We start from the raw sequence: 23,107 nt of genomic DNA on the forward strand, positions 1-23,107 counted from the left end.
ATACCTTATTTGCTTACACAGAAGCGACACATGGTATACAACTATGATCAAATTTATAAGTGAGTATTTATGTGATAAGGACAATCCTACACTATAAAATGTGTTCACCCCTGAACCAAAATCAAGGGGTTCGTATATCAGAAAGACGTGTATTTTCTTTAGGTTAAGAGAATTTGCTTCTTTAGACAAGATTTGTTGTATGTGCTACCTCGGTTACAGTATTACGAGAGAACGGAATATGATGTTAATAGAATTTTCTTTCAAAATTCTGATAAAACGTGTGTTTTCCTGAAAAACTCACCATAAATAGTGTAGTACACCACGAAGAGTGAACGTCCAATCAGACGTAGTTTATTTTATAGGTTTCATTTGCCATAGTCCATCGTTGAGATAATGGCAATTTTCCACTCCAACACCCTTGTTCACTTTGGCACTGTTGACGGAAGAAAAGCATGAATTAGTACAAACACCATTCAACGGCGATTAAACGTAGGTTCTCTTACATATCATCCGTGGATAAGGATGTCAATCCAATAGCCAAAGCGTGTTGTTTTCCTTCGGCCATTATCGCAACCACCGTTCCCTTTTCAACCTTGGTCATGCATGCTCCCGGCGAAGTTAATCCAGGGCACATTATGTTAGCTCCACTCAACACAAATCGGATGGCGCCTTTGTCCACCTGTTCCATTGGCAGAAAAAAAGGAAACCGGTGGAACAATTTCAGGGTCGGCATCCATTGACCGTCCCTATGTCGGAAAAACACCTGTTCTCCGGCACCGTTGATGAGAATTTCAATGTGGTCGTGGCTTGATTAAGGAACAGAAAGTATAGAATATAGTTGCGTCATATGGCACACATCGACACAACGGTCATGAAACAATGGAAATGTATTACTACTAACCATTTCACTATCCGAAATGCATCTTTTTTCGGTAAAACTAAGTCGATATGGCTTTCGATGGTCGGAAACTGCTCGATCAGCTTCGCTCGAATACCCTTTTGGACCGATGATTTCAGCTGCTGTACTCCTGAGACGCTTTCCTTTTCATCAAACCTACGTAAATTCAACGTTTCAATTCAAAGTTCGCCTTAAATTCACTGCAAACACAATTTTTATTACTTACTTCTTAAACATCGTGAACGAGCGGGTCCGGCTTGTTTTGGCTAAATGTGACAATACCGCAACTATATGACATCTCTGAACGAGTCGGCAATCGAATGACAACAGCGTAAATATTTGAAAATTGTTCAGATTGAAAATCCGTTACAGAAATAACTTTAATGCCGACCACGAAAAATAGTAAAATAATATTTATATATAAAATATATCAATAAACTTAATTTAAAACTATATTTGATTTATATTTCAGTGACTACAATAACGAGCCAGTCGTTGGATATTACAGCGTTAGAACTCCTCAACTGATGATAAGGGATCCAGACCTAATCAAAGAAGTACTTATCAAGGGTTTTCAAAATTTTGCTGCAAATGATTTTTCCGACACCGTGGATGAAAAATCCGATCCACTGCTAGCCCGTAATCCGTTCAGCTTGAGTGGTGAAAAATGGAAAAAAAGACGAGCAGAAATTACTCCAGCGTTTACTAATAATCGGGTACAATACAAACTTTACATATTCATTGATCAGCTTTCTTAACGGGCGCATTATTTTTTATAATTCTGTAATAGATTAAAGCAATGACCTTTCTGATGGATGAAGTCTGTGATCGAATGACTAAATATGTAAAGGAAAATGTTGATTCAAAAGCCGGTACTGCAACTCTCGACGCAAAAGAGGTAAATTTTGTTCACACACTTTTTGAACTAACAGCATTTACAAATCCATGCGTTCGTTCTCATTTCAAAGCTAATGGCGAAGTATACGACGGATGTAGTAGCCAGCTGTATTTTTGCCATCGATGCTCAATCGTTTGTAAAAGAAAATCCTGAAATCCGCGCCATGGGCAAGCGCATCATGAACTTCAACTTCGTCGTCCAACTCGTTCTGTTGATTACGACTTTCTTTCCATCAGTGAAAAAATTCTATAAGTTTAACTTTATCCCGAAGGATGCGGAACAATTTTTCATTCGCATTATGCAGGACGCGATCCGCTATCGCAAGGAGAACAACATCGTTCGGACCGACTATCTAGACCACTTGTTGCAGTTGCAGGATCGCAAGCAAATCACGGACATCGACATCGCAGGACACGGTGTATCTTTTTTCGCTGACGGTTTCGAAACGTCCAGCATCGTGCTGACATACTGCCTGTATGATCTGGCAAAAAATCCAGAAATTCAAGCGACTCTGCGAACTGACATCCACAAAGCGAAAGAAAATGGTGCTATATCGTACGAACAGCTGATGGAGATGGCTTTGCTTGAGCAGATTATTTGCGAATCGATGCGCATTCATCCCCTTATTGCCGTCATGGCTAAGCGCTGCACATCCGATACGACGTTGGTTGGTCCAAAGGATCGTAAATTCGTTGTCAAGACGGGCACTACGGTTGTGCTGCCCTACTATTCGATCAGCTTTGATCCAAACCATTTCGCCGAGCCGCACAAGTACGATCCTACGCGATTTTCCGCAGAAAATGGAGGAAGCAAAGCATACCGCGAACGAGGGGTTTATTTTCCATTCGGTGAGGGCCCACGCATGTGTTTGGGCATGCGGTTCGCTCTGGCACAAGTAAAACGTGCCATCATAGAGATCGTGGATCACTTTTCGCTTTCTGTTAGCGGAAAAACCATCGAACCATTTGAAATGGATCCGGCTCAGTTCATGTTGAGTCCCAAGGGAAGCATTTGGATTGATTTTAAACCACTTGCATAGATGAAAACAATAATATAAACCAGACATTGTCCCATTTCTATAGTCTACGTTCTGCATTTTTACTCCATTCTATCTTCAGTGACTAGCTCATGTGCTATATCAGATGCAAAAAAGAATATAAATAAATCACACAAGCTACGAGCTTTTATTTTAGAAAAAAAGAGCCTCAAATATATTGATCAACCGAACCGAACAATCAAAATGAGCGAATACAGGGACCTCGCGATTTACGGTGTTACTGCTACTGGGTGAGATTATCGAAGTTGTACTTGTGTTGAAGCTTGCGACGTATCAAAAGTCCCTTGATCAGCCGCTTCCAGTTGCCGTACACACGTTTTTCGTACTTTTCACGCGCCCTTTGCGCCTCTGCCGCCTGCTCCTCGTGCCATGCATCGACGACCACGTCGCGGAACTCTTCGCAAACCACAAACCCGTCGTACACCGGGTGGCTGCTGCCCCCGTGAAAGTCAAACCCGGTGACAGCATGGGCACAGTCAATGTGCAATTTTTTACAGATCCTGTTAAGCGCTGGCACTTTAGGAAGAGAAAAATATGCGTATAAGCAATTCCGTTTTTTGCCATAGCTTGCTGGCCAATGTACACCTACATCGTAAATGAACCGTTTTCTTGGGTAACATGCATGGTTTAAAAAGCTCAACGTTGCCGTATGCGTTACGAGGTACGATTCCTCCTTCCGCTGTCGGTGGATCGTACTCTTCCGTTTGCCAATGACCAAATAACTCCAGCGGTTGTGAGGGTAACATTTGACCGGAAGCCTTAAAAAAAGTTTAAATTAACAAGAGCAATCATTTCAAGGATCATTGCGCACTCACTCTATCGTACTTTGGACGTCCAGAAACAATTTTATACGCCGTTTCGTACAACTTGACGGTCCGAGCTTGCTTTAGCCACACTTCTCGCGCGTGCAACGTATGCACACATTCTCGAGCGTATACCGGTTCTTTACCGGGTGTGAACCCCAGCGTCGGTGCGTCGGGTGGATAAATGGCTTCGAATTTTAGCAGGTGTCTTTTTAGTGCAAAGTATGGATGGTTTTTGTACTCTGAGATCGTTCTCGGTAATGGTCGTTCTTCAAGGATCCGGTTCAACTCGCGATCCTCAGCAATATCCCTCGCAGTGCGGTCCCCGCGGAACTGAAGCAATGTGTTGTCCATCCACTGTTGCATGATACGAAGTTTCTGGGTTACAGTTAAGTATTCCGCAATGTAGCGAGCAGAAACATCCTTTATTGACCCGTCATTATTCCACGCCAGCACGTATAACATCGGGCTGGACGCCTGTTGAACGATTTGTTCAACACATCCCATCATTCCGCGCGTTACATCTAATGGCAGCCATTGTTCTTCTTCCTCGGAGAATACTTCGATCCAAAGGTTAACCTTTTTGTCCGGTTTAGGTTTGGCACTATCTGAGGAAGCACCCTTCTTGGATTGGCCTTCATCATCTGTCGACAAAACGCGACGATCCAGAACGTTTCTTGTTTTAGGACCGAATCTCTCTATTTTCACGATTTTTTTACTCGAAGAAGCGCTGCTGCTGATATTGAGACTATTTTGATCATCTTTGGTCGACGATGACTTCGTTTTGGTGCTTGCAATAGCCATTTTTTTCTTGTCACCGTAGTCTTTCCGAATCATTTTTGACGTGCTCGGCGATTCTGAGCAATTATTTGAAGATTTATTAGCTTTCACTCGTGCTTTATCCTCGTTTTTGCAGTTAAATACCTCTTTTTTGCATTTAGCATTGGACTGTGCTTGATCGTTTAACCGCTGATTGCGTGTCTTTCTAGGAGAAATACTAATAATAGGTTGAGATTTTAAATCACCACTATTCTCTCTGTGAGTCCTTTTCTTTTGTGTGATTGTTCCTTCCACCGCGAAAACAGTAGTTGGTTTTTCCTGTTTGAGCCGTTTTTTCCCCTTTGTATCGTCGTCCGCTCCATCTAGCTGTGGAATTGCGGTGTGGGTACTTTTTCGCTTTCTGTTTGATGAGGTAGTTTTCGATTCGCCCACACCATAATCATGGTCTTGTTTAACGTTCTCCTTCTTATCCTCGCCTACCTTCATTTTTCCAGTGGAAGGTACCACTTTCAGTAGCTCTGAATTCGGCACCTCCTTTGGAACCACTTGCAGAGACATTACCATGCGACACGGGATGCCGATAGAACGAAGCAGCACGATGAAGAGTAAAATGTAATCCCGCTTGCAGTTTGCCATCTGAGAAAGAAATTGTAGCCCAAGAACCATTTCCAACGATAACCGCTTCCAACTGTGCACGAACATACGCCTATCCTTGAGGTCTACAATTTCGCGGAAATATTTCATGATCTGTTCAAAATATTGTAGATTAGTTCTCCCCTTGGGATAGCATCGGTTGGACGGTATGAGACCATTTGCAATTTTAAGCAAGGAAGGATGGTTTAGTACCCCATTCGTGTAGTTACCATGCGCTATACCCATGATGATCGTCATCTGATGCAGAACTAACTGTGCGTCCCGCTTCTCCCTGTTGATCATGCGCTTTATACACGCTTCGACGTCAAATTCAGTACATTTCTTTTTCTTCTTCTGTGCCGTCAATTCCGGTTTCAACGTTATCTGCACTGATTGGCCACCAGAAGGGCCGGACCTAGCGGTCTCCTCTACTTCTTCCCAATCAGAATCGGAGTCAACTGGTTTTACCGCACCTTTTCGGGACTGTTTAGCAGACAGTTTGGAGGAAACATTCGCATGCTTTTTGTCTGCACTAGAGACCGTCTCACCCAAAGCTAAAAGATGCGAAACATCTAGCGTTTCCCCATTGTCAGGGGGTTGTGGTTTTTTTGTGATGCTATTCAGCTGATCCTTGGCTTTCTCGAGTGTTTTTGTATAGTCCTGAAAATTTACGTACGCCTGCGACATTTCGTTAAGCTTTGTAACCAACCTTTTTCCATCGTTACTTTTTGCAATGTTCTGTTTCACAGTGATGTCGCCTGCTTCTATGGTTTTGTTCTCGTCGTCGGAGCTATCGGAAAGTTGTCCCAATCCAGCATTACAATCAAATAATGGAGCATCTTTTCTCAGCGAACTGCTTATGGATGGGTTAGAAGCAACGGCATCGAAAAATTTCGAACCGAGGTCTAGATTGTTCGGATCGACAAGGTATTCATCGCCGCTACTCTCAGAATCTACACGCGGTCGTTTCAACGGCTCGCCTTTGAATACTGCGTTATTTTTACTCGTTCTCTGGGTTGTTTTCAGTGTCTTTTTTATAATTCTGTGGAAGAACATTTAAGAAAATACATTCTTCAGCATGAACGATATGAGATTCTTTCTCAAAGGATGAGGTAGGCGGGAAACTAAAAGCATGAACTAAAATCAATTGTAGCACCATGTGAGCATGTGCTTATTTAGTTACTTTTTTGGATCAACGTTCTTCGGGATCATTCGGTGTTTGCCTCTTCGATTATTGCTTTCTTCCTCGGAAAGGGATTCGGAATCATTTGAAACATCACTATCCTCCGATCCATTTTGTTTCGATTGGCCTTTCTTTTTACCCGGTAACCATTCATCTTCGCTAACTGAAAAGTCCTCAGCTTCACTTTCCGACATGTATTCATCACTCATTTTTACACTTTATGAGGCGCAACAAACAGTTTTAATCGCGAATTTACTTTTGAATAGCCACTAGCCAGCATGATTCAGTAAGCGCCGTGAAATTGTGCATTTAGTGATGCTAAATATTGGCGTGCATGGCAAATTTGCAGTTTGAAATCACAACACACATTTCTTTTGCTTAAGGATTTAACCCTTGTTTTGTTAAACACTGTAACGACGTTCACTTTTTAGGTATTTCACAACGTTTACCGCCATCAACAACAATGCGAAACAACACAATGTGCTCAAACAACGCAATATGCTATGGATTTGCAAACGTCAAACGCGTTGTGTTATTATCTTTCAAACTGTTGTCTATATGAAATATTGGCTGCCGTTAAAATTGTTGTGCGTGATAAACAAATGTATTTGATATTTCGGTAAAAACGCAAAATAAGCCACCTCATTCCCATTTTTACCACGAAAATAGTAGCGCCATCATGTATACAGCACCCATAGCATTTGGAAGATATTGTAATATAAAAATGCAACTGTACTCTGTTCAAGCATACTTTCGCGGTCTCGTGTAGGCCAGTCACTGAGAAGGGCACATTTCTTATACCGGAGGGTTTGATCGTCCAGGCGAGCTTTGGAAATCTAGAAAAGATTTCCCTTACTGGAACCTGGGAGACTTTGAGGCATTACCTTTTGAATTGAAAACTCCAAGAGTTAGATTAGCCATATGGTCTAGCGCGTTCTTTTTCTACCCGTCTTCAGCATCTGCACAGGTTAAGATTGACTTTATTTATGCTTAAATATAGTTTGATATATCCAGCTTATGTAGTAACATAGATATATTGTTTTTCTTGAGTCAGTTAGCATGTCACTTTATATTTGTGCAACGGTCATTATTGTGAGCACGCAGCCGACTTCAATATCAACGGACGCAGCCGGTTCATCGTTCATGTCGACTGTGAGTGCGACACACCTGAGTGACCGATCGGGTCCTTGGATAGAGGACGGATTAGTGGTCCCTCTAGAGAGAGAAAGAGTCTCTTAGCTCGGTCATCGGGGGTAACGGACGTGTTCCGACCTAGTACTTCTGATCTCGTACAGCTCAAAAAGCGCCTCATGGTAAGGGCGCCTCCATCGTCCCTCCACACAAACGGGCGCTTAAAATATTCTTCAAAATATTCTTCTCACGAACGCGACTAAGAGGCTCTCGTGAGCTTTTAAAATCATCGATCTCACAGGAGCATATGTGTAGGGGTACTGGAACTGTGAATGTTTTGTCAAATTCTAGCTTGAGCCATCGCGACAGGTGACTTAAATGTAGATGTTTCCACCGGCTGTAGTATGACCTGCATATAAGCGCATATTTCAACATCAATACTATTGATATTGTTATCTCCCCAAATGCATTTTATTTAGATATAGTCTATACGCGGGGCAGGTAAAGCCTTTATCTTATCATTGCCAAAATTCGTTACAACTGCACCTGTTGCATTGCACAAATGCACCTTTTTGATTAATTCAAGCTCTAAGTTTAGTCTATTATCGTCCGTTGAGCTAAGTTCTAGGGTGTGGCTGAAGTTGTGAATGAATCCTGCGTAATTTGCACCCGGTTAGTGTAGCTCGACACGAGATTTCATTTTATTATGGCGGGAGACGAAGGCATCCCACTGAACAGAATAGGACAAAATAACGAAGAGCAGCAAACTAGGCGTGAGGATCCATTCGAGGGTCCTACATCGTCGATAGACGTGAACAGCCTATCAGGTTTAATTACGATCCTAACGGTCAATTTTCACCAGTTGGAAACGCTTATCAACGTCGGACCGGATCTGGGCTATAAATTTTATTTGAATATTGTTTTCGTGAGCGTTTCGATTTGTTTTGCGGTAAGTGTGATTGGTTCCCATCTGACGATGAGCCATGTACGAATGATAGCCGTTTTTTTTTCTCCACAGTGTGCACTAATCTTCCTCAAACACCTTCCACCGAAAACAGGAGAGCGTAGCAATTGTTTCGGCTCATACAGAGATTGGGTGATTGGGGTGTTAATCTTTTTCGTATTCTTGTCGAATCTGGCACTGCAGATTACTACCGATCTGAAGGGCCAGTGCACAGTTCTTATGAATCAGCCACTTCCGCCTATTTAATCACAATCGTATGCAAATTGCTCTGCAAAGCGACGGAGCAGTGAATTCACATCTAACTCGAACCTGCTCAACATTTAAAATTAATCGGTTTACTCGTTTGCGATGACGACTGTACACAGCGCCCGTAGCGTTGATAAAAATTCTATACCTTCTTCTTCTCAAAAACCTACGCCGTTTTTCTTTATCGGGAAGTTTTCGACCATACTTACGATCAACATAGCGCAATTGATTACTTATGTGAAAACCTCCAACGCGAGCGGCACTGTTCCAAATGTTCTTGTCGCAATGTTCATATTTGTTGTGTTGTCGATCGTACTTGCTGGATTGTTGGTGGTGGCAAACGTAATGCAATTATGGCGGCAACGAAGCAACCAGATCTGGCAAGTTCGTACGCTCGATTGGATTACGAACAGTCTGGAGTTGCAATTCGTACTGTTCTTGCTCAACCTAATCATTAAAGTTTTCGAAAATACCTCACTGTTATGTGAGTTGCTTTTGGCCATATAGTTTTCGTTTGCATGCAAAAAGTAGAGACCTAATATAGACAAAACACATGCATTTATTGTCCGCTATTTAAAATATTATCTAAACCTTGTTATTTGGCGCACTTCATCGTAATTGGTCATAGTATGCGCAATAGTGATCCGTATAGATTGCGTTGTGTCCTTATGATATGCTTCGACGTTACATGAATTCATGGAGCCTGATTTATCTTTAAAATAAATGCATAATTCCAAACGATCACGCGTATGTTAGTTGTTAGAAAGAAAAAAGCATGTTACATATAACACCCTATAGCTCAGGACGACGTTCAGGCCATTAAACACCCGCGAAGCTGTTGAGAACCTTATTTTTCTTCACTTTCTGCATTTTACACGAGTTCACTTGCGATGCGAAGCGAAGGGATTTTACCGTTTCCGTAAAGCAATCCTGAAACGGAGCCACATTGACGAACATCAGTGTTTTCGAGTTCCCTCCGAGACTGGGCATCAGCAGGTGAGTCAGCTTCGAATTTCGGTACGGAATGTGCTCATTTCGTTGCACCAGCGCTAGTATGACGTTACTCAGCTCGCTCAGCGATCGGTTTATGTTCTTAGTCTCGTCCATCCGTGTGCTCGTTTTTGGACTCTCGGATCCGGCCAGATCGACTAGATTCACCGAACCGATGCACGTTTCACACTTTTCTGCATGCGTTCCAAGCAGTGTTATTTTCGTCACCGCATGTGACCGCGAGGACCGCTCGTTCCCAGCCGTAGCAGCCGTGGCACGGTTCATTTTTGCAATGTTCATCAACTGGTGTAATCGACCGGTGGATTCGACCGTTTCCTCGATTATGTTCGACACGTACACCTCCGTTTTGTTCTTGGCATTGGCCATGCGAATCTCCAAATCTTTCGTTGTTCCGGATGTGTCCAGCAGATCGTACAGTATCTCATTATAGATCTCTAGGAATGTCACTCGAATCTGAAAAGGAAAGGGCACATTGGTAAGGTAAGGGCACATTCACTCCAACAGACCATGCGGCCGTACCTCGTACTCCCATCCGAAACGCTTGTAATCGTTCACAGCATTGAAGATTAGATCGATGGTGCGCGGGATGACTCCCAAACTATCCGAGACACCATCCATGGTGTATGTCTTACCACTTCCTGTCTGGCCATAGGCAAATATGCAAACATTGTACCCGTCCAGGGCCGACTGTATCAGGGGCGACACGTTGTCGAAAATGTCTTGCTGGGTCGTACGTGGATGGAACACATGGTCGAAGCTAAAGTCCATCCGCTTGCTGGAATTGTCCATCGCAATTAGCTCGATCGACTGCTCGTCCAGATACTTCCAGCCACACTCGATTCTGTGACTCTCCGAGGGCAGCGGAGGCCTCACGCGACAAAACACGCGTATGTTACCACGCAGATCCATGACCATGTTGTGAAGGTCTTTCCGCTCGATATTGGCTTGGAACAGCAGCTCGGCATTGCGCTGGTTCACGTCCTGCAACGTAACGTTTTCCTCCTCCAGAAAGGCTGCCCGTTCCTCAATTTCTTTCAACTGCTTCCGGAGTTCAACATTTTCCTGATTTGTGACAGTGAATTTTTCCCGATAATTCCTCAAATCTGTTTCCGTTTGCTCTAGGGCGGTGGAAAGCGTCAAAGTGCTTTGCTTTAGTTCATCGCAACTCTCACGAGACGCACGCAAATCCGCCTGTACCTCCACGTGTTGCTGTTTCAATACCTGGAGCTCTCTGCTGCACTGATCGTACAGCTCCTGTAGCGTTTCCCGGCTGGCATTTGTGTTCAGTAGTTTCTCGTGCTTCTCAACCAACGCCTTGTGCTTTTCTTGAAGGTTAGCAAAACGCGCCTTATAATCGTACGGTGGGATGCGTTTGTTCATCGTTTTACCAGCCAATTTCGCTCCGACCCCGCCAACTTTCGATGCATCCGAGCCAGTCGTTTTAACAATCGACGCAGCACTACCGGTTTTGGCGCCAGTGGTGGTTTTTGCACTTGGAACTGCCTTCTTCGATGCAGTCATAGCAACAGATATGGTGTTGCTGGCCGCCTTCTGTGATAACGGTTTGGGAAACGTTCCAGCCTTCAGTTTCGGAGGCACGGAAGTCATCTTGGCAACTTTTGCTGGTACACCGGTACGGGAGACTACGGGTACCGGTAGCGGTTGCCGTTTAGTTCCGGCCAGCGATGATATCCCACTAGCCGAGGATGAGTTTGTCGACGACACGGTAGAGACATTCGATTTCACGGCGATGTCGCAAGCCGACCGACTTCTCCGGAGATGGTGCATTCCAGATCGAGCACCGTTTGTGATGGTCAGTGGTTTAATGAGGTCGCTGTTTGCCATCATCGCTATCGTGGCGGCATTAATGTTTTCTCCCTTCGAAGGAATTCCCGCCAGAGTTGACACGTATTTGGGACGGTGAAAATCTGGCCGGTTCAGATCGGTTGCCGATCGGCTGCGGCGAAGTTTGGTTCGATTCAGGGCACCTGCATTGCTTTTGGTGACCGGCGAGTTGGCACGCATTTTCACAAACATCGTTGAATTTGCTGACGGAAGATTTAGCAGATCTCTGCTTAACGGTAGACGAGCATTGCCCGGTAAACTGAGCGGTCCTGTAGGTTTCTTAAGGAACGATGGTTTCGGTATTTTCGATTCCATGTCGAACATTCGGATTGCTTTCTTTTTTTTATACTTTCGATGACTGGATTTTGAGCAGAAAAATAAAATCAGGCGAGTGAATGGAGAAATCGCCAAGAGAATAGGTATTATTATTCGTTTTTCACACCGCAACACTTATCAGTACGCTAACGTTCGTTGGTGCTTGCTGCGTTTGTTTTCAACGTCTTTGACACTAAAATAAGCGCAGTTTCAGTTACGTTTTGAACGGTACTCGTAAAAGTCGAGCTAACCATGACGCCATCTGCTCGAAACGAAAACAATTTGGAACCGATGAAATATTTCATTAAACGTCTCAATCCGGAGGTGCAGGAAAAAACTTCGAATAGAATCACAAAACTCGTACATAAAAGAGCGCAGTTACTACCAATCCACACTAGTAAAGCGATAATGTCGATGTTTTAAATAATGCAATGGGGAAAAGTTGTACCTAAACGAGCATCAAACGAATATTGAACACTTTCGTCCTGTACACTTTACGACTGACATTGGTGAAAAAAAAGTAAACGTCAGTTGACAGAATGACAATGTTCCAGGATTCCAAACAAACTTACAGATTGGGATTATATTAAACTATAAATTATAGTTGCAAACACCCATCTGCGGCTTAACAGCAGAAAGTATGGCCTGCTTTTGCCGGCCTTCATACCAGTAGAGATCCCCGGATAACGGAGGAAAAATCCAGGAAGGCGGGATCCTCTATCCGATTGTCGTACAACCTCGCAAAAGAGGACGAGGAAGAACTAGAAGCAAACCAGATTTGTTGTGTGTGGACGCAAAACATATTGCTCGTGCTTCATTCCCATCTATAACGAACCACAAAGTGTTCTTTGATCACCTATCTCGCTTGGCGTTGCGGGATCCGTCCGCATTCGCACCATCCGAGACCGTAAGCCAAGTTATGGTGAGGCAACCGTGGTAGGCTCGGCTGTCGTTGAACAGTGATACCACGGCCCTACGAGAGCCAGCCCCCCCTACCAGGCGACACCGAGGAAACAAGAAGGCTGATTTCGTTTCGCCCCAACGTGATTGATTGCACGTTCCCTGCTCAATCTTCTGCTGCCTGAACTCACGGCACCAACGTTAAGACGAACTTAGTCCTGAGTGGCTTCTCACATTTCACCCCCTGAAAACTACCATCGAAGATCTGGGTGCTGCCGTTCTCCTCGCTGGTGTTGTGTTGTGTGCCTCCTTTGGTTTTTTTTCTTTTTCCCCTTTTTCTTTTCTTCAAAACCGTCGGAAAGCTGGATTATTCAATAGTCTTCGAAGCGATGGCTGACCGACTAACTCAGCTACAGGACACGGTGAACCAAGTAAGTGGCTGCCCATTGCAAAAAAACCCTCTTAACACAACCCTTCCCCCTGCTAATGCAACAATTCCGTGCTTTGATCTTTCGGCAGCAAGCGGAACACTTTTGTAACAGCATCGGTATCCTACAGCAGTGCTCGGTTCCGAGCAAGTTTGCCGGTTTTGAGCGTACCGGATCCCAAACGCCTCAACAGCAGGTGCAGCAACAGCAGCAGGAGGACTACCCACAGCTATTCTCAACCCTGATCTCTCGATGTGCCAAAGACATCGATACCCTTATCGAATCTCTACCCAGCGAGGAAAGCTCCATCGAGCTGCAAGTGCAGTCGCTGCAACGGCTCGAAACCGAAAACAAAGAGTCAGCCGAAAAGCTGGAAGAAATCGTCCGCAAGGGCGAACTGTTGCTGGAGAAAATTCAAGCAGCCCTCAGTGATATAGCGCAGTCCCAGCTGGACATGCAGTATTCGTCGTAAATACACCGTCGTGCCAGTTACCATCTCTCTCACTCGGTTTTGCGAGTGGACTGCGGCAGAATGATCAGAAAGGGTGCCAAAATACAGTGCACCCCACAGGGCGTTGTGGGGGGGAAAAAGCCGTTTAGGCCCGTCGTCGTTTCTGTGTTGAAAATAGAACCACCTGCCCCTTTCGACGGCGAACCTCAGTGAAAAGCAACACGCTCAAGCTAAGTGCAGCCACCAAAAGTTTCGTAAAACACGGCAGGTTTTACAACCTTGTTTCTGTCTGTTTTTTTATCATATAAATAAAATAAGCAAACCCATTATATTTATAATCGTTATCATCGTTTTTCGCTTGGGAATTATATCCAATCACCGTTATCATGTTTATTGGAGGATAATTGGAACCCCTACTTTGTAAATGGTTGGACAATATTGCTATAGACCGCGTCCCGTTGCATCTACTGAAGGTGCCTATGGTGAAACGGACTCGTTGAGTATGATATGCAGGAACTGGCGCTGTTACAAATATCGATGACAGGCAAGCGCGAAAGTACACGTCTACTACACTAATCCCAGTGTTATCTATTTCAGCGATAGTAGCGACTTTTTTTACAAATCAAGAACAACCTTTCAAGATGAGCTATACAGATAGATAGAAAGGATGTACAGAGTATTGCGCTTCAAGAAATGAGTTCGCAGAAATCAGCAGGAGTTGGATGGTACAGCTTTTATACGAACACTAGCTGAACCTGCAAACTCTTCTCATGATGCCACGCATAGATAAACCGCTACGAAACCCAAAGCTTGTTTCAAAACCGTGCTGTGGGTTTTCACGTTTCCAGCCGCTCGCTTTGCCGTCAAAGCTTTGTCTTTCAATTGCATACTCAGCCTCATGGCCATATTTCTCAAATTATAAAAGATAAACGAGCCAACTCAACATACGTACTAGTCGTCGTGTGTGTGTGTTTGTTCCTGATGTTTTAATAATAATTCACTAATCTTACCTTTCGTTACCTAAACTAGAATCAAGATTAAATCTCCTGTTAGTATGCATTATCTTCTCCTACGTATTATGTTGTTACAAACTAACTGTCCAATCGCCCCTCTTTCTCTCTTTGCGGCACACAATAATTCTTCAATTTTGTTGCCGGATTTGCAGCCGTGTAAAGCGCGTGAAAATAAAAAAATAGAAAACAAGACACAACAGCGATAAAATTAACTAAAAGATACACCGTTATCGTGCGTCCGTGGAACTGAAACAATAGGCAGAAACACGCTTGCTGAGAGGAAGAAAAGCACGGCACAGCTGGAGCAGTGCAGTTTCCGAAACTATCCGATGAGCATTTTCTCTAATCAAACATATATATATACAGCCGTCGTAATGTACAATAGCAAACAAAGCAACGTGTTAGCCAGTTGCCAGAATTTAGTTAAGAGTGCCACGACACCCGGGAGCACCGCACAGACAAGGGATTTTCTCGTCCTCGAGCGGGAATTTATAGTCGTACGTAATCTCCTCGTTCACGCCGATCGGTTGCTTTGAGTATATGACAATCTTCTTTTCCGATTCGATTGTTATCACCTTCGCATAGCAGTTGGGCTACAATGCAAAAAAAAATAAAAATAAAAAGGATGCAAACAAATCGTTACACGTGCGACCGGTGGACGGTGCGGAGCTACTTACGTTGCAGCTGTGGTTGATGAATCGCGCCAAGTTGCCGCACTTGGTCGCATCGATGATCGTTTCCATGTCGATGCGGAACAGATAGGAGCTACCGATGCCGATCGCTTCGTACTTCGTCTCGCGCAAATCGGCAACCGACGGTCGCACCATCTGGCCAACGTACTCGATCACCATCTCGTCGGCCGCGATCGGTTCCATCGCGAACAGACCCCAATCGTGGATGGCCGATTTGGCAAACTTGAGCTGCTTTTTGCGGAACTTGAGCTGGTTAAACTTGAGCAGCTCCGATTCCGTGCTCGCTCCGAACGCATTCAGCAACCGGCGCTGGTTCGAGCGGGCCTCCCGCGATATGCCCTGCATCTTGGTGACCGCCTTGGCCAGCTCTAGATTGCTCAGATGGTTCGCGGCCGCCGTACCCTTCAGATGATGGTACTTGTATTTGGCTTTTTCGCGCGGGTCAATCTTGTAGTAACCTTCCGTGCGCGCGCTCCCCGTACGGTGCAGCTTGATGTCGGCCAGCGAGCTGCCACCGCCGCCCAGTTTGTCCTTCTTTCGCCTCTTCCCAGGTGGGACGGCTAACAGCGCCGGTTCGAAGCTGCGATCCGTCGCACAATGGTCGACCCAGTGCGTCGCGTTCAGCCAGTAGCTGCTGGCGTCATCGAGCAACAGCAACTCGTAGCTCTGCTGGATGTACCGGATGTCCTCGTTGTCGATGCCACGCGTCAGGAAATCGAACAGTATGCCCATCTCGTAGGACAGTTCGCGCGGTCGATACTTTGGCACCGGTACGAACCGCTCCAGCACACCACTCTCCGGCGTGGACTCGACAATCCCGTACGGCAGCTTATCAACCCGTTTGCGATCGTTCCGTTGCTTCATCTGCAACGGTGGCTTCATCATAGCGACATCCTTGCCAGGTACACTGTTGCTGGCAACGGCGGAGATGTTGGCGGGCATCGCGTTGCTAACACCCGCAAGGACACCATTACCAGCGATCGCAGCACCTGTCCGTTGGCTTTCGACGTTGTTGGTAGTGCTGTTTTTATTGTTGGTGTAACCGTGATCGTGCGCGAGCACATTCTCGGACGAGGGAGCATATTTGATGGTTTGCGCGTTGGCTGTCGACGAATCCGACTGCTGGTGGGGTGACGAGGACGATGGGGAAGCGGATGGTGGTAACGAGTAGCAGTGATCCAGGGCCACCTGACTGGCTTGACTCGAGCCACCATCTGACGACGCCGGTGATGCTTTGGAGGATCTTCGGACGTTTTCGTCCACTCCGAGGAAAAAGTCTTCTGACCCGCCGGAAGCCAACGAAGGCCGAACGGGTTCTCCCGACAAACCGGTCCGTACCGGCTGATCGGTGTGGACCGCTGTGTGTTCGGTTTCATGTTCCGACCCGTTGAGTCCGTCTTTGGATTCGGACTTCCGACTCGCCTTCGGAACCTTGGCCGATGAAGCTCCCTTACCGGTGCCAGCGGAATTCTTCCTTTTCTTCGAAGCCGTCGTCGTCGACGATTCGGTTGGTTGGTCGTCTCGCAGGATCTCCTGAGTCGAGCTACTGCCGGATGTGGTATCCCTGGACCCATCGCCCATCGGAAACAGCGCACCCAGAGGGTTCTTGCGCAAATCGCCCAAACTTGCACCCGGAGTGGGCGGTGGTTGCGAGAGGCTCGGTGTAAGCGGCTCATCCAGACTAGACATTTTCCCGCTCGTGAATGCCAACGGTACCGCTTTCTTGTCGTCCAGCGTTGCCAGTTTCTTGTGGCCACCCAGCGGTGTCCCCCGTTCGGACGGTTTCCGGGCGGCTTTCTCCTTGGCCATCCGCTCCAACTCTTCCTGAAACTCGAGCTCGATCTGCTGTAGGTATTCGGCCTTGCGGCGCCGCTTTTCCTGGTACTCGCGCTCCTCGTCCGAGTCACTGTAAATCCTGTCCGAGACGCCGTACAAGGATGGTTGGTGATTTTGCTGTGTACTGTCGCTGGTGTCGGCCGCGCTGCTACTGACGGCCGTATTGTTAGCCGCCTTCTTTGGCGATTCTCGGCCCGGTGTCCGCGGTGGTTTTGCGTCTTGGTCATCCTCCACCAGCAACATTTCGTCCCCGGAACTGGCAGAGAAATCTTCGTGCAGTTCCTCCAGCGAGAGCTGGGGCAGTTGCGATGGATCGACGACCGCTTTTTTAGTGACTCCCGGCACCGGCACCTTGTCGGTGGATGTGCCACCGAGCGGGCTGCGACTGCGGCTTCGGCTTTTCCGTCTCTCCGTCGACACCGACGGGAGCACTTCTTTGCGCGGTGGCAAATGCGCGTCGTCCGAATCCGAATCCGAGTAAATCTTGCCAACTTTTCCTGCTTCCTTGATGCGGCGCGCACCAAAGCTACCGCTGGCACGTTGCTTGACCGGATGCTCGACGGCGTCACTGTCGGAATCGGAGTAAATACGGTTATCCCGTTCGCGGCGATCGCGCACCCGTTTCGCAGTGTAACCAGCCACCGCGTCCACATCCGACAGCGAACCCGATTCCAAGCTGTCATCCGATTCACTCGCGCTGGATTCGTCGTCTTCACTGCTGGACGTAAACGAGGACACGCTGGGCATTCGTTTCTCGCTCGTTCGAGTGGGATGGGCCGTGATTCCGGCCAAACCTGTCGATCCGCCTGGTGTCCTGCTGACGGCAACGGTAGAGGGCGACGATACTTCTGCATCGCCTTTACTGGAAGACGACACTGGCCCGGCAGCAGTGGAGGAGCTCGTTGTCGGACCGCTGGATGACTCCTTCTCCGAATCCGACCCACGGACCATGTCATCTTGGTCACTTTTGCGGGAATCTTCGTCTTGCGGCACCGGACTAGGTTGCTTGCGGATGCGCCGAAAACTGGGCATCTTCGGGATGGTAGCCCGTAAACCCAACCCCACAAAGCTTCCCCCGCTGGCGTCCAGGTTGTCGTAGGTCTGATTCAGCAAATGGTTTATATCGGGAGCTTTGTCAACCTTCAATGCTGTCCCACTGACCGCAGCACTACTTGGACCGGCCTGATTCGCTATTTCGGCCCCAAACGCGGCACCTTTCTGTTCACCACCTTTGCTCTTGCGCTCTTCTTCGTCCCACCACGCCTCGTACTTCTTGAAGGCGGTGTTTTCTATCATTTTTTTGTTGAAATCTTTCTTCAAAATTTGCTTCAGTTCCGCCACCACGCGCTCCACGACGGAATCGATGGCTATTTCGTAGCGATTCCGCTTCGCTCCACGGGCGCGATCTTTCATGCTCGTGCTGCCGCTAACCTCTAAGATGTGGCCCTGCCCATCGTCAGGCCCGTACGAGCCCGGTTTTTTTCCCGAAGGATAGTACGGTAGCCCCGTGGACGTGGGCATTCCATACGCATTGAAGATGGGCGCACCCGGGAAACCCGTAGGATACCCATGGTAATACCCAGCGCCCGTGGACGTTTGTGGGCCATAGTTGTAGTAGCCACTGGTAGGATAGAGGAAGGAGAAATTGCCTCCTTCCGTCGGTTCAGGTGGCGGAGGGATCGGAGGCGCAGGTTCACTGGGTAATGGCGGTGCTTCTGGCTTGTGACCGCCCAGCTGCTTCGAGTCATCCGAGCCAGAGAGAGACGGCTTTTCAATCGGTTCACGCTTGATGTCGTCCAGAAGCAGTGAACTACGGCTTGCTTCTTCGTCTTTCGCGAGAATCTCATCATCACTGGAAGAAATATCACTAGCTCCTTCCTCCTTCAAGCACTCAATTTTAGGCTCCCGTTTCGGTGGCTTCGCTTCGTTTGATTCCTCATCCGGTGGTAACAGTGGTGGAGGCGGCTGGACAGCTTCAACCGGTGGTGGAGGACTTGGCGGTCGTCGCACGCTCACCATCTCTTCCATCTCGATATCCATATCTTCTTCCTTCAGCCGACTAGAGTCAACGGTGGGAGAACCATCAGCAGAGCCAGAAGCAGCGGCGACAGCAGTAACATGATCAGGCTTACGATCTTCTTCGTCGTCGTCGCTCAGCTGCAGAAAGGCTCCACCAAACGTTTTTTCTTTGAAGAGCATCGCTATTCGTGTGTCTAGATCGAGTATGCTGCCACTGTCGTCATCATTTGCGGCCGGTACTTTCGTTGCTTTTGGTTCCTTGGGCGAGCTGGACGAGGCAGTCACTGTGGGCACCGTATTCGTTCCCGGAGCCATTGGATTCGAATCAGTATCCCACAGATCACCATCATCTATTATAGGGCGAGTAGTACTGCTGCTGTTGCTGCTACTCGGAACCGGTGGTGGTGCTGGAGGTTTGGAACTACCATCCCAACTGTCTTCTGGTGGAGGAGGTGGAGGCGGCGGTGCCGGATGTGTGGGAGCCCATTTAGAGGAGGATGAAGCAGTTCCGTAGCTGCTCTCGGACGACTGATAACCAAACGAACCGTACTCCGAGTTTCCCGTGTACGACGAAGAATAGTACTCATAACCACCATCGTACCGACTAGCTGCGGTGTAGGCTTCGGATTCACCATACCACGCATCCCGGTAGCCTTTCCCCCCTCTCTTTTTCGCGTCCCATTCACGTTCACGATACTCGCGATCCCGAACGCGTTCCCGGTCACGATCGCGCGTTCTCTCTCGATCCCGGTGTCTTTCACGTGTCCGATCACGATCCCGATCTCGATCGCGTTCTCGTTCCCGATCTTTATCCCGGTCGCGATACCTATCGCGGTCTTTCTCGTGTTCTCGGTCTCGCGCACGTTCACTCTTGTGATGATGACGGTGATGCTTACGATCCTTGTCCTCGTAGTACTTGGGATCGTGGCTGCGTCCATCGTCCTCCCACTCGCCGCTGAAATGATTGCGATTGATGCTTTTTTCTTTGCCGTAGTAACTCGAATCCTGGCTATTCCCTGCACTTCCTGAAAATTCATCGCCATCCCAGAGCTCCGAATCTTCTCCAATCGCTGAGGCTGCTTTCTTCTCCCATGGCTCTGGGGGGTGATCCGGTTCGGGAGGTGCTTTTCGGTATGTCTTCAACGGATGGCGTTCGTTTGCAGAAGGTGGTAAGCTTGCCAGGGAATGATGATTTGAACTAGCTGGTGGTAACGATGGCGCAGGGGGCTGTGGCAGTGGGGGTTTCTTCTCGGACGTTTTTTCTTCAAGCAACCGTTTACACTGCTCCCCAAAGGGATCCTTAAACACATTCAACACTTTACCCATAACGGAGGTCCCGTTCAGTTTCTCCACACACAGCAGCGCAGAGCGAACCTGCTCGAATACAATTCGCGCCAATCCGAGGTGTTTGTTTGAGACCGGGTGGTAGTAAATGTATAGCTCGGTGAAGATTCCGCACTTTGTTAGCATGTCCGACAGGAATGGCTTATCGATATTATCGTTTAGATTCGTTATTGTGATTTCTATAGCCGGTGGCTCGCCGACATAGTGCTGATCGATTTTAAACCTATGGTGAGAAAAAACAACAAAATGCACTTTAAGAGCTGCTTCGAAACCAAAGCTTTCGTCATAACAAGCCATGTTACCTTGGCACGGGAATATCCAACGGTTCTACGCGGGATCGTATGCGAGCTAGCGGGTTTCGGGGATCTCGCGGAATAACCGTGGGATGGTTGGGATCTCCCGGTACGACTCCATCGTAGCGATACACTTTCGGGGCGCCCCTGTGCAGAAATGGATCGACTAGCAGCTTGAAGTTCCGCACTGCTTTTTGTTGTACGGAGTTGTTGGGCGTAGCCGATGCTCCTGGAACTGGCGGGGCATTTGCCATGGGATTGTTTTCCACCGTTCCATTCATTGCTGCGATAAAATGCACTCATTAGCACAGCAAAATTCAACCGACAGTGAAGGGCGATTTGTTTATGGTTTTATCCCCCAGTGACACCTTGCTACAACGAAACGCGCGAATAACATTCATTGACAACCACCCTTCGAGCATATACATTGCAAACACCATCCGCCTCATAACCTCAAAAGAGCAAATGTCAAAATGAGCCTAAGCATATCAACCCCAAGGTACTGCCCACAAAATGTTTGCCAACAATCCTTAATATTTTGCTCAATTTTACCTTACAACCTATCAGAACTCGAAACGACGTGGATTTTTTGTTCCCTAGTACCGGATTACACCAGCAATGTACTGCGATTAGCCGTTAATACGGAAACCCGATTCAGCATCGAGCAAACATGCTCCATATCAAAACAACCATTTTGCAGTGCTGAAAATAAGAAAATTGACTGACAAATATTAGCCCTGTTTATTGCTATAACCAGCTGTTCTTTAACGATACTCACTGAAAGATGTTTTACCGATTAAAACGGCAAAATTTTACGTGAACAAAACGCACAAGTACTTCTTGAAATCCGAAATATTTACACACTCGCTTTAGGTACGTCAATTTTTTTTTTGCACTAGTGGTGTACGCTTCGGAACAATGGATCCGATCCGATATCCATAAGACTTTTTGACTTATAAAAATGTGACGTAATTGCTTAATTTGGACATCTTATATCACATTAAAATTGAAAATGAAGTCGTATAATAAATAAGCTTGAGATAGATTAATAACATGAGCGTATATTAATTTATGCAACCTTATGACGAACCAACGGGTATGAAGTGATTATGGTTTGAATAGAATGAATTCGAAAGCTCTACTGGATGGAATTATTATTGACATCTGCTAATGATATGTTATGGCAAAAAACTAAGCTGTTTTACAGAAAACATAGTGAACAATAGAGTAATAGATAGATTATTTCTACTAAATTGAAGATGCGTAATCCATTTTGTGGCAAAAACAGCTATGAGCTAACCCCTCTGACTCAAAATGAACTCTAAATGTCTAAATACTTGCCGTTTGTTCTACTTCTTTGAATCCTTCTTTTTCTATTGACCTTAAGTCAGTTGTCAAAAGTTTGTCAAAAGTTATATCATCGCCAGATAGTAGCTTTCACGGGCAATTTTTGGTAAATATCGCGATTTTATAATAAATTTGACGAATCATTTAATCAGTGCCATATCCCTGTTAAACAACTTGCTTACAAGATTTTTATAAGCGGGTTGTTGAAACATTCCAAGACTGAGAATCGGTTTGTTTGTCCTTCCCAGATTCTCCCGGTGACATCGTAGCGAACCCTCCGCACACGATCGAAAAACCGACGATGGCTGCCCGCAAATGGTTCTCGTCCTTTTTCCCATCGGTGAAGGCTCAGGAAGAGGAAGATATCGTTGACCCACAAACCGTGCTACGGGTACGTGTAGCATACGCGTCAGCGTGTGATGAGAAAAGAACGACAGACCAAATTCATTCCAATGATTGTTATGATTATGTTACAGGAAAAGTGTGCTCAGCAGGGTCACACCACCCAACTGTGGGACAAGTACCAGGCGTGCAATGAACGCGTCAGTGGCCGCTCCCAAACTACGGAGACCTGTGTCGAAGAGCTGTTCGATTACCTACACGAGCTGGATCACTGCGTCACAAAGACTCTGTTTTCGAAGCTGAAGTAACACGTGCGTTGTTACATAGAGAAACAAATTTACGATGAGACGTACCATTAACGAGCAGTACCGCACAGTCTCAATCATGTGCCGATATGTATGAAGGTTATTGTCCTGTGCATCCTGCGTTTCTGCCACATAATCGACTGCTCTGTACTTCTGTATGCAACCAAGATCGCACGCATTCGCTAAGGCCTCGTCAAACGATGTTCGAAGAAAGGCAATTAGTAAATAAAATTGTGTTTTAAAAACTGACCACAGTGTTTCCCAGCTCTCTCGTGTTTTGGTAAGATACGCTAGTTGAATGACACGAAAATAGATGGGATTTAAAAGTTTTCATTGTAGTTCAACCTCTTGTAAACCTTTATTCATGTTGACG

The 23,107-nt window shown here is 46.5% G+C and overlaps 8 protein-coding genes across 9 annotated transcripts; 4 read left to right on the forward strand and 4 right to left on the reverse strand.

Annotated features, from left to right (window-relative positions):
* Positions 1-308: 308 nt before the first annotated feature.
* On the reverse strand, positions 309-1,135 carry LOC128732085 (malignant T-cell-amplified sequence 1 homolog). The gene is made up of 4 exons (XM_053825248.1): positions 1,125-1,135; positions 902-1,054; positions 504-806; positions 309-433 (listed from the first exon to the last, which is right to left on the reverse strand). The coding sequence occupies exons 1-4, from the start codon at positions 1,133-1,135 to the stop codon at positions 352-354; spliced, it is 549 nt and encodes a 182-aa protein (XP_053681223.1). The 3' UTR covers positions 309-351.
* An 824-nt stretch (positions 1,136-1,959) lies between these two features.
* Positions 1,960-2,835, forward strand: LOC128721679 (probable cytochrome P450 28a5). The gene has a single exon (XM_053815461.1). It carries the CDS (start codon positions 1,960-1,962, stop codon positions 2,833-2,835), a length of 876 nt encoding a protein of 291 aa, XP_053671436.1.
* Positions 2,836-2,974: 139 nt separating this feature from the next.
* Positions 2,975-6,461, reverse strand: LOC128721690 (DNA repair protein complementing XP-C cells homolog). Its single transcript, XM_053815472.1, has 4 exons — positions 6,253-6,461; positions 3,669-6,111; positions 3,443-3,611; positions 2,975-3,369 (listed from the first exon to the last, which is right to left on the reverse strand). Exons 1-4 carry the CDS (start codon positions 6,459-6,461, stop codon positions 3,077-3,079), a joined length of 3,114 nt encoding a protein of 1,037 aa, XP_053671447.1. The 3' UTR covers positions 2,975-3,076.
* A 1,628-nt stretch (positions 6,462-8,089) lies between these two features.
* On the forward strand, positions 8,090-8,593 carry LOC128721700 (uncharacterized). The gene is made up of 2 exons (XM_053815483.1): positions 8,090-8,332; positions 8,402-8,593. The coding sequence occupies exons 1-2, from the start codon at positions 8,090-8,092 to the stop codon at positions 8,591-8,593; spliced, it is 435 nt and encodes a 144-aa protein (XP_053671458.1).
* Positions 8,594-9,412: 819 nt separating this feature from the next.
* On the reverse strand, positions 9,413-11,773 carry LOC128731081 (protein claret segregational). The gene is made up of 2 exons (XM_053824176.1): positions 10,124-11,773; positions 9,413-10,057 (listed from the first exon to the last, which is right to left on the reverse strand). The coding sequence occupies exons 1-2, from the start codon at positions 11,771-11,773 to the stop codon at positions 9,413-9,415; spliced, it is 2,295 nt and encodes a 764-aa protein (XP_053680151.1).
* A 798-nt stretch (positions 11,774-12,571) lies between these two features.
* LOC128721381 (mediator of RNA polymerase II transcription subunit 21) lies at positions 12,572-13,981 on the forward strand. The gene is made up of 2 exons (XM_053815130.1): positions 12,572-13,095; positions 13,184-13,981. The coding sequence occupies exons 1-2, from the start codon at positions 13,054-13,056 to the stop codon at positions 13,562-13,564; spliced, it is 423 nt and encodes a 140-aa protein (XP_053671105.1). The 5' UTR covers positions 12,572-13,053; the 3' UTR covers positions 13,565-13,981.
* On the forward strand, positions 13,890-22,983 carry LOC128721383 (cytochrome b-c1 complex subunit 6, mitochondrial). 2 transcript variants are annotated; one of them, XM_053815132.1, is made up of 3 exons: positions 13,890-13,912; positions 22,388-22,478; positions 22,564-22,983. In XM_053815132.1, coding segments are annotated over exons 1-3 (267 nt in total). In that variant the 5' UTR covers positions 13,890-13,910; the 3' UTR covers positions 22,738-22,983. The 2 variants fall into 2 exon arrangements, with proteins under 2 accessions (XP_053671107.1, XP_053671106.1); XM_053815131.1 differs by lacking the exon at positions 13,890-13,912 and adding an exon at positions 22,144-22,193 and having other exon boundaries at positions 22,336-22,478.
* On the reverse strand, positions 14,526-21,021 carry LOC128721380 (histone-lysine N-methyltransferase SETD1). The gene is made up of 3 exons (XM_053815129.1): positions 20,750-21,021; positions 15,234-20,670; positions 14,526-15,149 (listed from the first exon to the last, which is right to left on the reverse strand). Exons 1-3 carry the CDS (start codon positions 21,019-21,021, stop codon positions 14,976-14,978), a joined length of 5,883 nt encoding a protein of 1,960 aa, XP_053671104.1. The 3' UTR covers positions 14,526-14,975.
* Positions 22,984-23,107: the final 124 nt, after the last annotated feature.

The sequence above is a fragment of the Anopheles nili genome, chromosome 2 (assembly GCF_943737925.1).
Source record: "Anopheles nili chromosome 2, idAnoNiliSN_F5_01, whole genome shotgun sequence".
In the NCBI taxonomy this organism is placed as follows: domain Eukaryota; kingdom Metazoa; phylum Arthropoda; class Insecta; order Diptera; family Culicidae; genus Anopheles; species Anopheles nili.

Excerpts from the sequence above, each read along its gene's own strand:
- LOC128721381 (XM_053815130.1), top strand. The coding sequence starts at position 13,054 with ATGGCTGACCGACTAACTCAGCTACAGGACACGGTGAACCAA. Across the intron at positions 13,096-13,183 it reads TACAGGACACGGTGAACCAA|CAAGCGGAACACTTTTGTAA; the intron begins GTAAGTGGCTGC and ends ATCTTTCGGCAG.
- LOC128721383 (XM_053815132.1), top strand. Across the intron at positions 22,479-22,563 it reads ACCCACAAACCGTGCTACGG|GAAAAGTGTGCTCAGCAGGG; the intron begins GTACGTGTAGCA and ends ATTATGTTACAG.
- LOC128721700 (XM_053815483.1), top strand. The coding sequence starts at position 8,090 with ATGGCGGGAGACGAAGGCATCCCACTGAACAGAATAGGACAAAATAAC. Across the intron at positions 8,333-8,401 it reads GCGTTTCGATTTGTTTTGCG|TGTGCACTAATCTTCCTCAA; the intron begins GTAAGTGTGATT and ends TTTTCTCCACAG.
- LOC128732085 (XM_053825248.1), bottom strand. Across the intron at positions 807-901 it reads GCATTTCGGATAGTGAAATG|CCACGACCACATTGAAATTC; the intron begins GTTAGTAGTAAT and ends TCCTTAATCAAG. Across the intron at positions 434-503 it reads TCCTTATCCACGGATGATAT|TGCCAAAGTGAACAAGGGTG; the intron begins GTAAGAGAACCT and ends TTCCGTCAACAG.
- LOC128731081 (XM_053824176.1), bottom strand. The coding sequence starts at position 11,773 with ATGTTCGACATGGAATCGAAAATACCGAAACCATCGTTCCTTAAGAAA. Across the intron at positions 10,058-10,123 it reads GTTTCGGATGGGAGTACGAG|ATTCGAGTGACATTCCTAGA; the intron begins GTACGGCCGCAT and ends TTTCCTTTTCAG.
- LOC128721679 (XM_053815461.1), top strand. The coding sequence starts at position 1,960 with ATGGGCAAGCGCATCATGAACTTCAACTTCGTCGTCCAACTCGTTCTG.
- LOC128721380 (XM_053815129.1), bottom strand. The coding sequence starts at position 21,021 with ATGAATGGAACGGTGGAAAACAATCCCATGGCAAATGCCCCGCCAGTT. Across the intron at positions 20,671-20,749 it reads TTGGATATTCCCGTGCCAAG|GTTTAAAATCGATCAGCACT; the intron begins GTAACATGGCTT and ends TTCTCACCATAG. Across the intron at positions 15,150-15,233 it reads TCATCAACCACAGCTGCAAC|CCCAACTGCTATGCGAAGGT; the intron begins GTAAGTAGCTCC and ends TTTGCATTGTAG.
- LOC128721690 (XM_053815472.1), bottom strand. The coding sequence starts at position 6,461 with ATGAGTGATGAATACATGTCGGAAAGTGAAGCTGAGGACTTTTCAGTT. Across the intron at positions 6,112-6,252 it reads AAGAACGTTGATCCAAAAAA|AATTATAAAAAAGACACTGA; the intron begins GTAACTAAATAA and ends GTTCTTCCACAG. Across the intron at positions 3,612-3,668 it reads GACGTCCAAAGTACGATAGA|GCTTCCGGTCAAATGTTACC; the intron begins GTGAGTGCGCAA and ends ACTTTTTTTAAG.